Source organism: Falco naumanni, chromosome 4 (genome assembly GCF_017639655.2).
Source record: "Falco naumanni isolate bFalNau1 chromosome 4, bFalNau1.pat, whole genome shotgun sequence".
In the NCBI taxonomy this organism is placed as follows: Eukaryota; Metazoa; Chordata; class Aves; order Falconiformes; family Falconidae; genus Falco; species Falco naumanni.
The window spans coordinates 17,665,543-17,681,153 of NC_054057.1; the positions used below are offsets into that span (position 1 = coordinate 17,665,543).

General features: G+C 40.0%; 1 protein-coding gene across 11 annotated transcripts in view; it reads left to right on the plus strand.

Annotated features, from left to right (window-relative positions):
* The window catches only part of ARPP21 (cAMP regulated phosphoprotein 21), a 144,227-nt gene that overhangs the window by 96,065 nt on the left and 32,551 nt on the right, over positions 1-15,611 (plus strand). For all 11 annotated transcript variants that reach the window (XM_040593020.1, XM_040593019.1, XM_040593017.1 and 8 more), the window contains 2 exons: positions 609-875; positions 8,614-8,740. In XM_040593020.1, coding sequence (XP_040448954.1) covers positions 609-875; positions 8,614-8,740 — 394 coding nt within the window. The remainder of the gene's footprint in view (positions 1-608; positions 876-8,613; positions 8,741-15,611) is intronic.

Here is a 15,611-nt window from a genome sequence, read left to right on the forward strand (position 1 = left end):
CTCGCCCCCCTTCAGTCAAATAAAATACTTGTTTCTTTCCAACACTGAATAAAAACCCGACTTGAAATAGCCATTGTAGGCTTAGAGGTTTTTACCATCTTTATGTTTACAACCTTGGATTTTCAAAACAGTCCAAAAAGGAAAAGGTCCACACCTGAATCCTACTGAATTCCTCTTGGGATCATTTTGAAACACAGGTGAAATTACCCGCATGTGTTTGGCTGAGGAATCTTGTGTATGGGGGAAGAGGTATTTGTAATGTTATTTTCATGCCCTTTATATTTAAAATGTCTTCTTTTGGACACTATAAAGTTCACTTGTCATTTTGGAATAAAAGGGGAGGGCAGGGTAAAAGCCAAAATAATTGGCTTTTGTGCCAAGCAATGCCGTTCACCTTGCAGGCTGGACATCTTTGTCAAAGCATTTGTAGTGATTTTCATTTTAATTGCCTCAATTTTTGTAGCTAGCCATGCAAAGTGTGGCACGTATTTGAGCTGAGTGATTCCTTTCCCCCTCCTGCTCTGTTTGAACCTATTTTGGTTTGCTAATTTGCGTGTCTACTGCAGACATCATGTCTACATCATTTTCTACTGCCTTTTGCCCTGCAGCGAGATGACATGACAACACAGTTTAACCAGATGAGCTTAAGTCGTCAATCATCAGGAGACAACCCCGAATCGCCTTCTGGTCCTGTCTACCCATCGCCTATCTTGCAGCAGCCTGCCCAGCAGACAGGTTACATTATGGCTTCCCCAAGTCAGCAGCTTCCCCCAGGAGGCTTTACAGGTTCAGGTCCACCAGTATCCCAGCAAGTGCTGCAGCCGCCGCCACCGCCCCAGGGCTTTGTGCAACAACCACCACCACCACCTGCTCAGGTAGGCAAAACCTTCGCTAACAGTTTGGCATGGCACTCATTAGAACATCAGAAAAAGAACAGAAAAAAATTATCCAGACTCTGGATTTTTATTTTTTTTTTTTCCCCCTGGTAAAAAGCTTAGCAGATTTTTAGGCAGCAGGAAACCTGCAAAGCTTCTATTGTTTCCTGGGTTACAGTAAGTCCTTCCTTATCTTCAAACCATTTTCTGAACATATGTTCGTACTCCAGGACACATCTGCACATGAATATGAAGGAGGAGGGTGAGTAAATATCCATAGTCCCTTTTCCCTGCATATATACTAAAAGAGCAACATGCACATCAGCCCAGGTAGTCATTAATCATATTTAATTGACTTGAACATGTGAGATGTCACAGATCAGTAATTTTAACTGTCTTCCTGAAGACTGATTATGTTTTACTGTTCACTACCAAACATCTCTACTTGTCTCCTGGGTACCTTTACAGAATATTGAAAGTGATTACTGTCAAGAAGTAAAATGCACAGATGACTTTCTGGCCTATTTTCAAGGCATACACTTAAAACCCCCAAATTTCTTTATCTAGTTATAGATAAATTCATTTAAATGCTACTTTAAAATGGTTTTAATAGTATTTTTCCTGTTTTCATTTTATCCTTTGGAAGAAAATTAGAAAAAATAAAGTTAAAAAGATTCACAACTTCTTTTAATGTAGTAGTGTAAACCCTACTGTTTGTTTTGTTTGCATTTCTTACTGCAAATCTCCAGTTGTGTTTGTTAATGGGATTCTGTATTGCCACAGTAATTAAGAATTTATACTGTTATAATGTTTTAAGTGGGCTAGAGATCTAGTTAATTAGATCACTAATTAACAATAGAATAAATGTGAAGAGTACTGGATGCTGACATCCCATAGAGGACTGTGACATCCATAGTTTCTGTAGTTAGAAACTTTGCAGCCAATTTTTCTGAGAGAACGCTTACAAAAAATAATTCTAAAGAGCAAAAGTTCAATATAATGTGACTTTTTTTAAAATTTGAAAATATTGCTAGAAAAAGATCTTGCTGTTTGCCAAAGGTAGCGTTTTTTCTAAAATTTTGAGAGGAAAAAATGACCTGAAGAGCAGAATCCCCTGATGAATCCATCTCCTCATCTAGACTGTGTCTCTTATGTAAGTAGAGGCTGTCCAGGCTTTTCTCCTCATGTACAACCCTCTGGTGCCGTCAGTGTTTTCAAGCATCGTTTAGTCAAGCCTCACGCCACTTCTAGTGAACCAGATAAATGTGAGCACCTCCATTTTACAAGCTGTCACCGCAGCAGGCAAAGCGATGCGTTCCCCAGCCCTGCTGGCTGGGGTTTGCTGTGGGAGCTGAGGGGGCTGCAGCATCACGCTGCCTCCTGTGCAAGGCGAACCTGCATCAACTCCTCTCCTCCTTAGGTGAGACCAGGTTTGCAGCTCACCCTGGGTTCTCTGCTAGATCCTACCTCGGCTGACTTTGCAGAGGCTGCTTCTGTGGATTTGCCTGCAGCTTCTGCCTGCCTGTGGCTGAGCCTTCATTACCTGGAGCGGGAGCATTGGATTTCACCCTTGGGTGTGCAGCAGGATGCAGGGTTTTCACTTAGTCTGATGCAGTGTTACTTTGTGAAGCTGTTTTCCCTCATTAGTACTTGCTCTGGTGCTACTAGAGAGGCAGGTAACTTCAGAGGACAAGTGATGAAGTGAGGCCTTTGCATATATAGGAGGACCAGTACCATACTGGTATGTTTAACAGCCACTGTGTCTCTGTCCACACCCCAAATACGGCAAATGAGGGCACTTTCCTCCTACAGTGTAAAAAAGTGGAAAGTTACCAAAGGCAGAAAAATACCTTTTGGATTTGCAGTAACTTCAATTATTTCACTGGGGAATGTTTTGTCCTCAGGGGGTGAAGCAAGGTGAAAAATTCAGTGCTGTCAGCTTTCTCTGCATTCATTGCACTGCGTGCACCATTCATCTCCAGCTTGTGTCTATTCCAAAAAATCCTTGTCCGACACCTGTGTGGAAGAGGGTGCCGGGGGCTTAGTCCCTGCTGCCTGTGTCCCTATACTGTGAGAGCACAGTGGCCTTGGTCTGCTAGGAGGGAGAGGGGGCAGCAGCTGTCTGCATCCACCTGCACAGGTGGGAACTGCTGATTGACGTTTCAAGTCTTAATTCATTCTCTTCAGCCCTAGAATTTGGCACAGTGCTTTGGATGCTGCTTGTAGTACATTTACAGCAAATAGGGGATCTGACTTATAAAAAGATGAGCAAAGCCTTGGGAAACAACAGGGTTTTTTGCCTAACAGCTCAGCTTTCTGTGCAGGGCAGCTAGACTCTACTCCCTGTTCTGCCCATGAGCAAAACTTCACTGTGGCAGTGGCTATTGGCAAACTCAGTCACCTGTTACACTTTTGGGCTTAGATGCAGTAGTAAGGTTGCTCTTTGATGCCAAAGCAGGTGGTCTAAGGCAGGCTTTAAAAAAAAATAAAGGAAAAAAAAAGGGTGTGATGAAGATGATAATGCACGCAAAACATGATACAATGCATTAATCAATGCAGTGCAATCAATGTAAAAGCACTTTTATATCTTAAATGTTGCTATTGAATTTATACCCATCAAAAAGAGGTTTGACTCTAATGGCATTGCTGGTAAGGGTTCTAGTAGGCTGGCTGTGATGTCCTGTATACTGTTGGAAGGTAATAGTGAAAACTTGGGTAGAGGTCCTGTGAGTATGATCTTTTCATTTGGGAGCTGAAAGGAGGAGAAAGAAATGCCCTCCAAGCCTACAAATCCAATGGTACTGCATTTAAATTTTTAGGTTTTGCATTAAAGTTTAATTAAATGTGGCTGTACAGCTGCTCTGCAGGACTCTCTCTCCCAGTCTGTATCAAAGTAGAAGCAGACTGAGTTTGAAATGAGATGCCTAAGAAATGCTGAGAGGACCCCTTACATTTCTTTTGCTGCTTCTTTCATCACACCTATTCCCCATCTTGACAACAGAGTCGTGATTTAATAACCTAAAAATAATGATCTGTCTTTGTTCAGCCAATTGGGAAAAAAAACACAAAAAACCCAACCATTAGTCTGGGTTTGCTGAAAGGGACTTTTAGCAACAAATGCCTGTTTGCTTTCTGTATCACAAATAGCAAATGTACATCTTTACTTTTTCTGTTTTATGCTATTTTCAATTTTCTTCTCTTTCCAATGGTGGTTCTATAGCACTGATGGGCCCAGGCACTTCAACAAGGGTCCACATTAGTTTTTTGCAACATTCTGTCAGTGGTGTTTGCTATTGCTCTGCCTCTGCAAATGATGAAATGGGAAAACTGCGAGTACTATGCCAGTGGGAAAGGATATGCTCCCTTAAAATTAATTTTCACCTGACTCCTCCTTTCTGGAAGGTATACTGGCAAAATTATGTCAAAAAAATGAGATGGCATGAATTTTTGGGGAGGTTTGAAGAAGTAATATGCTAGTTGAGGGATTTCTTACCTGAATTCATTTTGTATCATCATTAATTTTAGCTGTGTCTTTGCAGAAGCCCCCTCCTAGACACTCCATAACTACTCTAAGACAAATTCTTATTCGTAACATGTCTTCTCTAGGAAGCTTGTTTTGAAGAAGGTTGGGGAGTCACTGCAAGTGGATGGATCTCAAAAATTATATTGGATGACATCCTACCATTGTTCTACACAAGCCCCCCCCCCCTTTTTTTTTCTTCTTTTTTGAATTGTTACTGTAATTATGATGGAAGAGGTGGGTGAGGAACAGAGAAATCCTTGAAGAATGACTGATCCCAGTTAGTTAGGTAATGATACCTCCATGTGTCCATACATCTCTGCGGTTTCTGTTTTCTTCACTCCCATTGATGCACTGTAGCTGCTATTCACAGTAGCGTCAGCATCGCTCATCATCTGAATGAAGGTGTTAATCCAAACCTAACTGGATATCAACAACATTAAGAGAAGGTAGAATACCTAGCAGAACCAAGCTGTAAATCAGTAGGGATATAGTTTAGCAAAGTAAGATCAGCCTTAAAGATGTGTGGAACCCTATTCCTACCATGAGGAAATAAACAACATACCTGTAAATTTAAGAGGTGCTGCTAAAGAGCAGTCCAAGGGAGACTCAGCCTGGTAATGGGTTTCAAACTGTATGTGAACAGATCAAAGCAGAAAGCCAATATCATACTGAGTCTGCCCATCATCTATAGACAAAGTACATTAGAAGGAGGAAAAAGTAATGGCTTGTGACATTTCTTGAGTGTTTCTGAGGTGATGTCCCTAGTCCTGTTAGATATTAAGTAAAGAAAACGCTATATATGAGAGAAAAAAACAGAATGCATTGGAATGGTCAACCTACAAACAAGGAAGGTATTCACCTTCAAAATAAGAAAATCCAGGAAGTGAGGATCATCTGTCAACTATTTCAATGGCAATAATTAAAAAGTGGTGGGGGGTTCACAGTGTTCAAGGATTAAGATCAACGAACAATGCTTTTAGACTAAAGGCAGCAGCATTTATTTAGATTATTTCTTAAAAAAAATGTCTTTTGGTTTTTTTGTGGGTTTTGTTTGGTTTTTTGGTTTAGGACAACCATATAGCTGTGTTGGCATGCCTGTTAGTGCAGTGGAAACTTCCTGCTTCTGTAAATGAAATATGTCACACAAGCAAAAGGTCCAAGGTTAGACTGTGCATTCACATGGGAAAGCAATTCAAGTATAATTTAGCATGTCACTAGGCTGCTACAGAAATGTGATGTTTTTTGTTGAAGAACACATAAGCACAGGTGTTACTAACACTGATGTAATGAGAAACTAAAAAATTCAAGAGGTTCACAGCAAGCGACGTAAGTGATACTTGTTATCTCTGATCCCTCTAATTCCACTGTTCACTGAAGTAATATCAGAAAGGACAAATAATATGTTTCAACTATTGATGCAGAGATGTACTCAAGATAAATGAAAAAGGATCCTTCCAAACCCTTCAGCCATGAAAGACCTGTTTTATCCCTGTCTATATTTTAGACCAGGCCTTTCTTAATGTCTGACATCTTAAAAAATACCAAACCAAAACCAACAACAACAAAACACCAAACCCCAGACTACTTCTTTGCAAGTCATGTGTGCATGCATGATTACTGGCAAATTCATCTACTAATCTTTCTAAGTGAAATGATTTCTTTTTTACCCGATATTCCAACTACTAGCATTTTTCAGGCTGGTAGATAGCACTCTGATAAGCCCCTAAGTGGAGTATATAACAAGTGTATTCTAATGAATTGAGAAGATGAGAGAAAGGGAGAAACCCCTTTGACTATGAGGTGTTATCTGTGTGGCAAAAATAAATACGTGTTTCGAAATGACTGAGAATGCTTCAGTGCACATACATGTTTTTGTGCTAACCATGTTCAACTATAAACCTCACTTCAAAACCTATATTCTTTAGGCTATGTTTTAAAGTTAATACCTGCAAAATCTTTCCATAGGAGATAATTTACATTGTTCTCATATGCTTGTGTATTTTCAAATATCTAGGGGCTTGTCTGCACAAGGAAAATGAGGAAGTTAAGGGTAAATCAAATAAATTTAAATTCTTTAAGTGAGATTAAGCTGCTGCCAGGAGAAGTGAGAGTATTTCCACAGGGGTTTAATATTTAATTTGTAGAATACGGTGATAGAAAATAAAGAATCTTTGAGAAGATGTCTGTTCTTTCTCCTGCTCCAAGGAAGGATCAACTATTTGCATTGACTTAGACTGAGTCTTCTGGCTTCTTTTAAGTCTTCTATTGTAGAGTCTTGCTGAGAGCGACCAGTTTTCCACAAGATGAATTTATCACACTAAACTTACCTGATCCATGATTTATGCTTCTATGATGTTTAAAGAATGATTTGGTCCTCAAATGTCTGGGTCAGCTTTCCTATACCTTGTGGCTTTTCTTTGCAGAGAAACAAATTCGTCATAATTTTGTTGATTTTACAAAGGCATTTTGCTTTTGTTACTTTAGTCTAACAAAACAAATGACTGAAGGGCAGGCTGTAGCCATTAGGTGTCATGGTATTGTCTGGAGGGAGGATAGCTCACATCATTTTCCAATCAAACTGTTCTTGTTTTTCTGGTATTTGTTTGAACCTGGCTGATATTGGGGGGTGGGAGTGGTGGGTGGTAGGTGGATGGCAGGTACCCAGGGGCAGGAAAGAAAAGAAAAAAGATTTCCATTGATTGAAGAGAAAATGAAAAGACCTTGAAGAATGAATGGATATTCAGCCTCTTGATTGATGGGTAATATTGATTGTCAGTTGGTCTGGGGATTTCACTTCACCATGAAGTCCAGCTTTGTTGATCCTGATACTTTTCCCACCAGTTACCCATTTAGTAGTCTTCTACTTGCCCAGTTAGCCATCCATGCCCTCTTCTTGCCTAGTCGTTTGTATCTATGCCTGTTTTTTCTCCTCTGACATTGTCTCTCGGAAAATTTTTGCTCTCTCTTGTGATGTCCTAGCAGTTTACAAAATGATGCAGTTACCTTTACTGTGCTAATACTTTAAGGGTGATCAAGTTGAATGAGCTGTTCCAGGAATATTTCCTCCATGCAAATAAAAGTGGCAAAAATAGTCCTTGGTTTTGTATGAAAAAAACCCCAAAGCATTTAGTATGACTCTCTCCTGTGTCTGAGTAGGATAAATGCTACACATAAAGGGAGAAAAATATTTTTATGGTTAATAAAGAAATGCTGACAGATGTGGCAACAGTCACAAGAGAAGCAATGTTCTCCCAAGCCTGTGTCCCTCAGCAGTTTGCTGATACCATAGGCTGCTGAATGGTGTTAGGTACCTACAGCATCCGCTGCAGCTGAAAACGAAAAATTTTGAGTGCTTTGAACTTGCCAAGGGTCAGCTGAAAGCTGTTTAGCTCAAATGTCTCAGTTATGGTGGTATGGCGTGTACAAGAAAAGTCTTTAGCTCCAGTCGCCCTCAAACTTCCATGTTCACCTATGTAATATGGTGATATAGTACACGTTGCTCTGTAATGATACAATTAATAGAAAATAAAAAAGGCTGCCTAGCAGAACTTGCTGACTCAATGCCTACACTCAGCTCCTGCAAGAAACCAACTGATTGTTTTTTGAATTGTAATTACATTCACACCAAGTGCAAGAGAGGCTTTACAGGGAAATGTTCATGTAAGGAAGGATGTAGCTGTTAAACAAAAGCATGAATTTAATAATTGTTTCTTTCAGGCGTTAAGGGTACATGCGTTCCATCTTTCCCTCTCTCTCACTCCTATATATGTTCACTCCAGGACCTTCTTTGCTTCAAATTGACTGTTTTCTCTAGAGTTCATTTAATGGTTCAATATGCTGTCTATATGTATCACGTTGATATTGAAGGTATTTGCATCCATTTTTCTGCAGCATTTGTATTTTACTGTGTTTTCTTCGGTTATATGCATGTAGTATTTTATGCATCCTGTATGTCTTTGTCTCTTGGAATTAAAATTCTTTTTCTTCTGTTTCTTAAAGTATCAGAGAAGTAATTTGGGCACTGATAGCCCTTTTCCTAGCAAAGCTGAAAGCAAGCAGCAATTTTTGAAGAGACACGATGCACATCTTTCCTCTTGATTACTGTTACCACAAATATGGTTGACTTGAACTCTTGCTCCCCTTTCAGTGTTATTCTATTTTGTGAATCTTTGAGCTGTAGACTCCATAGTTAGCTGCTGTTTTCTTTCTTTGCAGATGCCAGTGTATTATTACCCATCTGGTCAGTACCCTACCTCAACAACTCAGCAGTACAGACCCATTGCCTCAGTTCAGTACAATGCACAGCGGAGTCAACAGATCCCACAGACTGCACAGCAAGCAGGTATTTACATTATACATGATCTGTTACTCATTTTTTCAGCTGCTCGCAGTGCCTTTGCTCATGAAACCTATTGATTGTGTTTTAATTATGAATTTGAACAGCGGAGGAGAAAGCTGGTCACTGTTCTGTTCGAAACTACAGTGAAAATTACAAATTGAAAACCTCTTTGCTTGGAGATACCAAGCAGTGGAAGAGTGGAGGCTGTGTTCTCCACCACTGCTGTCCTGCACACAGTGCTGTGTCCTCAGTGTCTGTGCTCCATATGACAGGGCACAGAGAGAGCTAGGAGAGAACTGATGTGAGCAGTCACACTGCATGTTCAAGCCAGCTGTTGTGGTTTATCCTTCGTCATGCAAACTCTCCAAACATTTGTAAGACTCTACATGGTGGACAGGTTTGCAGTGATGCAGAAAGGGCTGGTCGCGCTCCACCACCTTCTGCTCTTCATGAGCCCGAGGAGTGGCAAGGTGGTCCGTGTGGTGGGTGCCCGGCAGGACTAGCTCCCCACAGCGATGTGCGGCTGGAAGGGGGGCCGTTACACTGTAAGAGAGTGAGTAGCAGGTCTCACAGTGAACCGGTCTCTTTTCCTGCTGTGTCATGCCACTCCTGATGACACCAGAATAAGAGGGATGAAGGCAGATTTGGACTGGTGTGTGCTGGGGAGGGCAGGGGTTGTGCTTGTGAAGTCATCCTTGCTTTTCAAGGGAATAAACAGTTGTTCTGGTTCTGGAGATTTTATATATATATATATATATCTATAAAGCTATTGATTGTACATTTCTTTAGTTCACACTTCCCCTGGTAGGGCATCTCAAACAGTAACGCCAAGGTGTATGGGGGGGTGTTGTTTCCAGATAGGGCTTGCAGTTACAGATGTGCCAGGTAGGGCAAAGCATTCATTGTTCTGACTGGGTTTGGCAGAAACCTTTCTGAATGGCAAAGCAGGTTCCCTGCAAAGACATTGATATGAAAGTCTTTTAAGGTGCAAGTCAAGACCCCAGACATCAGACGTGAACAAGACTTAGGGTGGCATCCAGCCTGTCAACCTGTTTCTGTAATGTGACTGCTGGAAATTTTGTTTACATTCTCTTAGGTGCTCAGGGAAACAAAAGACACAGCAAACACAGCTATAACTATAGGCAATTGATTACTTTTTTTTTTTTTTTTTTTAATCTGTTCTATGTTCTGATAAAATTGGTGGTGTTTTGGTCAGTGTCAGCGGTGGCTGACTGTGTCTGCTTTCATACCTTTGTATTTATACATTCCTGAGAAAGAAGGTGAAGTATTGCACAAAGGTCATCTGTCTCTTCTGGCTTCTTCTGCCCGACAGTCTGGTGCCATACATATTATTCGTATATACTGGATCTTTGAACCTAAGTGCAAATCAACTTAGATGACATTATCTGGGCCTAGTGGGTTGTTACAAAATCATATTTGTCAGTTTAATGCTACATCCATAGCATAGCAGAGATTATGGTAAATGAAGTGCACAAGAGATTGTCTGAAGCACTTGACTGATGTTCCGGATAAGATCCAGCTATTTGATCTTGAGGAAAACCTAGTTTTGAAGATGTATTGTAGCATGGGAGCTGTTATGTTTGAGTACAGACAATGCAGAGATGCAAATGCTAATTTTGTTTCTGTGTTTGCTGCATCATTTTCCTTACATGTTTGGAAAACATGAGTCAAGGAGTTTGTGTAAAATCTCTAGCATGTCAGTCTTTTCCTGCAATTCACTTTTTCAGCTGCCTGCTCAGTTGGAAACGTTATTTTTATCTCTTGTTTAAAAATGAAAACATTGTGACTACAGTTTAGACTCCCTGCTGTGGCAATGATTTTAAGCGTTTAGCTATTCTCAGATCTTGAGACTTTGCTGAGAACAGATTCCTCAAGCTGGTTCATCCCTTTGGGCTCAGATGCATCCTTTCCTGTAGTCACTGTCCGAGTGTGTGATAGGCATGCCAGGAAGCAGCTTGCAGTTTCATACTGCAAGGTCTTTTCTTGGAGATTGTGTAAGAATCATTCAAATTGATGTTCCACTGCATCCCTTTGTGTTTGGAAAATAAATAGCTTTCAAGATTGTCACTTAATTTATACTAAAACAAAAAAGAAATTAAGTATAGGAAAGCATATTATTTATGTTACAGACTTATTGCAGGAAGCTCAGTATAAGCACTGAGATACCAAACAACCAAATGATTCAATGATGGTTTAAGGTGGTTTCATGCCCAGTGTTGCTGCATCTGCTTTTCTTACCATCAGCCTCCCCACACACATACATTTTGCTACTCGTGTGCCCTGTGACTTCAGACCACCTGTAAAATCCTCATCTCTTTTGGCTCATCATCGATGCCCAACATCTGTTCGCTAGGCAAGAGATGGTGTTTTGCCATCGCAGCAGATTGACTGGCACCTAAAACCAGAGCAAATAACTGCTAGCTCATAGTGCAGTCTTTCGATTGTAGGGCAAGTGAGCTGGGGCATGCCTCTCCTCTTTTAAGCCACTGATTTTTATGAAACTTTAGAAATGTCATATCTTTGTAGCTTTCATCTCTCTGTGAAATGTGACAGAAATTAGACAATGAACTCGGAACGTTACTCTGAAGGTTGAGGAAAACTGGCAATCACACTCATTTTCCTTCAGAAACCAGTTTTAAAAACCCAAAACACAGGAACACCAAAAAAGCTTTGAAATCTTCCTAGAGACTTGTACATGACTGGAAAATGGTAATCAACAAGCGAGTGTTTCAGACTGCAGTTTCCCTTCCCATGCATTAGCACGTGAGCAGGTTGTGCCAGAGCCAGGAATGAGGCGGGACTAGGGCAGGAAAACGAACACGTGAAAGAGAATAGTGCTGGTGAAACAGAGTGCAGGTCAGGAATACTGAGGATGGGAAGGGGGAACAGATGGGAAGGAGGCAGATGAAAGAATGGTTTCTGAAATGGTTTCCCTAAAGACCCCTCAACACTTGTGCTGCTTCAGAGGGAGGATGGCTGCAGCGCAGGCAGCCCGTGCGAGCCCAGGCTGGCTGCCTGTACCTGCTGGCTGCTTCACATGGCAGCAGCATCAGCCTGGCACCTCAGAAAATATTTTATTAAAATAAAAAAGTTTGCTTGCTTGGAGGAGCTTTTGGAAGCTTTCAAAGCAGCAGGAAGGCGTTCGGATCTTACTTCCCCCACTTTGGGCTGCAGAGGTCAAAGTCTGATCTAATGCCAGCAATTTGTTTTCATTTTTCTTAGAAAAGGTCTCTTCAGGAGCAGAGTGATATTGATGACTTTTACAGCAAACAGCTAAGTAAAATGTCAGCACAGCATCTGTGGTGGCTAAGGGAGCCTGTACTCTCTCGTGGCTCTGGAAGAAGAGCAATATTAAGTTAAAATGGCTCCAGGGCAGAAAAAAAGATGAGCTCACCTAAAATTACATTAGAGCTCTGGCAGCAATAAATCATTTGGAGAGAAGGATGAGAATTTGTGTGTGTGTTTATTTACTTTTTTTTTTTTTTTCCTTTAAGTGCTGTCTTGTGTGAGAACATAAGTGACCCATTTCTGGCAGAAGCACGATACAGAGACTTGTCCAAAAAGATTTTTTAAAAACCTCTGCCATTTGAATTACGCTTGTTTCTGTTCAAGCCAAAATGTAGCATCTGACAGCACTGTAGCATGGTCTGTAAACAAAAATACTTCTTTTTTTCATTCAGATACACCATTGTTGCTTTTCTTCATTATGCTGTTTCTGCACCATTCTTGTGTCCAGTCCTGCTCAATGCAAAGTTTTTCAAAGTGTTGCCATTGAGTGGGGCCAGGATGAAGCCGGTGTCTGTCACACCTTGGCATGGGGAGGACATCTTGGGTGGATTTTCAGTGTGTGTTAGGCAGCTGTTCTCAAAAATCCTATGCTCATTTTTCAGACTCTTTGGGTATATTGCTATTACTCATTTCTGTGCTCTACAACAGATGATACTTAAGATACTGTGAAATGCCCATTTCTGTAACCACACAGAAGAAAATATTATTTCTGTATTCTCAGCTAGGAGTACTCTATAACTTGCACGTCTAGCATCATCAGTATTTCATTCTTCAGTAATTATCTTTATACTGATAGATTTGAAAGCTTTCAATCCTAGTTGTTGTGTTTGAATAAAATAGAGTTATATAGATGAAAAATCAGGAATTATTTTTATTTTGTCATGACAGAAGAAATCAGCAATGTGTTATCTGCATCTGTATTTTCTTTCATTATAGCAAGTGCTGTGCGCTTTGAGGATTTTTCATGTTTAAAGTGCTTCATAAACATGAACTAGATAAGTACATGAGTATTACTTTGGGATATGCAACTGTTCTAACTGCCATTCACAAACAAACAAGCTGCAACAAATTACATGATTTTTTTTCCTACTTTGATTCATTGTTGTATGTTTGCCTCATGTGTTCCAGATAATTTCAGAGTGCAACAGAAATTTTATGAATAAAATAATATTTAAGTGTGTGTTTGGGCCTAGTTCCAATAGTCAGTTAGCTTGGTGTATCACACAGTTGTAAGGTAAAAAATCCATGGCATGCGTTTTGCGTCAGTAATGAAGATCATCTTTTGAGGGGATTAAAGTGAAGACCTGTAGTATTTGGTAAAAAAAATCTTCCAACCAAAAGTTTACAGTATAATATTTCCAGAGAAATAAGATGGTATTTGGCATAATTGGATGGTCTGTGATTCCTGGAATTAATGTAATGTTTTAGGATTTCTCATAAATTTGAGACTCAACTAATGTTGCCATTATAACCTGTTCCAGTGCCCAGATAACACGAGAAGGCTCAGATTACAAAGCAAATGTCTGCTTTTTCCTATAAATGGTCTAGTCGGTTGTGTACAGTAGGCAAAGGAAGCCATTATGTGAGGGAAGTATATATCTGAACACTGTCTGGATGTAGGATCCTTTCTTATGTAAGTATACATGGATCTTCTGTAAACAGCAAATGTTTGTCTTGAAGGAAAGGTAATATTTCTGATGGAGTACTGTATTATTAGCCTTTATAGCTTCCAGTAAGGAAAAAGAGGTAATTGTCTCTTTAATGTGTCTCTGAAACAAATTTTAAGTGAAGACAAAATGTACCTTAACAGAGTCCATAAATTTGTTTAGGCAAAAATCAGAGTCAAATTGACAATGAAATACTGATTTTTTGCTTAATTTAATCATTTAGGTGTCAGCATAATTGAAGAGTGTTATCTTCAAGTCTTTTTCATCCCCTTTGTCTTCTGAAAGCATTTGTCACTATAAACTGATATTGAGAGGGAAAAAAATGTGCAAGGGAAATGTGCAGCACTAAAAAAAAATATGGTGTGTTATCATGGTCATTAGAGAACCTTATAAAGAAAGATTGCTGCTTTCTACCTTCATTAGCAACCTGACAGGAGCTCATGGTCCATGATAGATTTGTTTGCATAATTCAGTCTGTAATTTCTGTGCTTGTATAAACATAACAACTTCAATTTTTAAGTATCTAATTATCTGAAGAAACTATTTCTCCAACAGTAATTGCTTACTGCGCTATTGAAACAGATCTGTAGTAAAGGTGTCCGTCTGTGTTTAACGCTGTATTTTTTTCAGCGGATACTGCTGCTCCTGAAAAGCACTGCAAGGCATGTGTGTCTTGTTTTTACAGGGGCTTGGCGGGAACGGGAGGGAAAGAGCCCTACTGGTTTAGATACTTAAGTGTAGGACTGTGCTCATTAATGTTGATGTAAGGCTTTGAAATTTAAAAGCATTTTATGAAATAGTAGGGGCAGATCAAGGAGTTTGCAGCAATTGCAGTAGGAAGGCTAAATTCAAAATTGTGATCTTGAAGTGATCCACACTGTTAGTTTCTGTCCAAGTATTTTATGTTTAAGTTGCCCGGAAATGTAAAGCTTTACCTACAAGCACTTCCATTTGGATGGTACTGGGTGTCTCATACCAAGAGTGTCTGCAAGGCAGAGCTCAGTGCTCCTGCCGGCTGTGGTGGAGAATTCTGTGCCATGGAAGCGCTTGTAGCAAACCTAGGAGACTGCTCTTCAGGCTTGTTCAGTTTGGAGTTTTTTCCCCCTAAATTCCATTTGGAGAAGAAGGAGCCCTTGTCTTTTTTCAATTAATTTTATGATTTGGTTACAACTTCAGACGTTCCCATGGTATGAGAAACCCAGGTGCCTGGGCCTGAGAGGGTTTTTACCCATGTTGTGCGTTGCAGGGGAAATGCTTACCAAGATCTCTGCTCTTCAGGGATGTTCTCCTTCTTTCTTACAGTGCTTTCTTTAAAGGTGTGAAGGAACAGAGAATTAAGCGCATGAAAGAGAAGGACGTAAAGCAAGAAACTCACTTAGTCCTGATTATATATTTTTATGTGGGTTTTTGTTTTTTTCAATTTTGAGGTCTTGCTTTTATGGTATTTTGCTATTTTATATGTTGTGTGAGGAAGATTAGCTCCCAGACCCATCCACCTCCTCAGTGTTTCCTATGCACTACCCATAGGGAGTTTCCTACCTAGAGTTTTGCACCCTGGATTTCATTCCCCTACTGCTAGAGGAGGATTGTGTGACTGAGTATTGCATTCAAGACTTTTCAGAATCCTGCTGAGAAACTGAGAACTGGGACTAAAAAGTTTTAAAATATCAAGTCTTAAAAAGACTAAATCCTGTTGTCCTTCTGACATTAAGCAATAGTGCTGCACCAGTACTGAACCGGCAGTGTTCAGCTTTACAGAACATCTGTAATTTAAATTAATAGCAGAATTAATATGGTTACACTCCCTGCAGCACACTTGATTCTGAAAATTAAAAGGCAAAATCACTTTTGTCAAAAAAGCTTTGTTCTTCCTCAAATGACTTGCTTAATTATTCAGC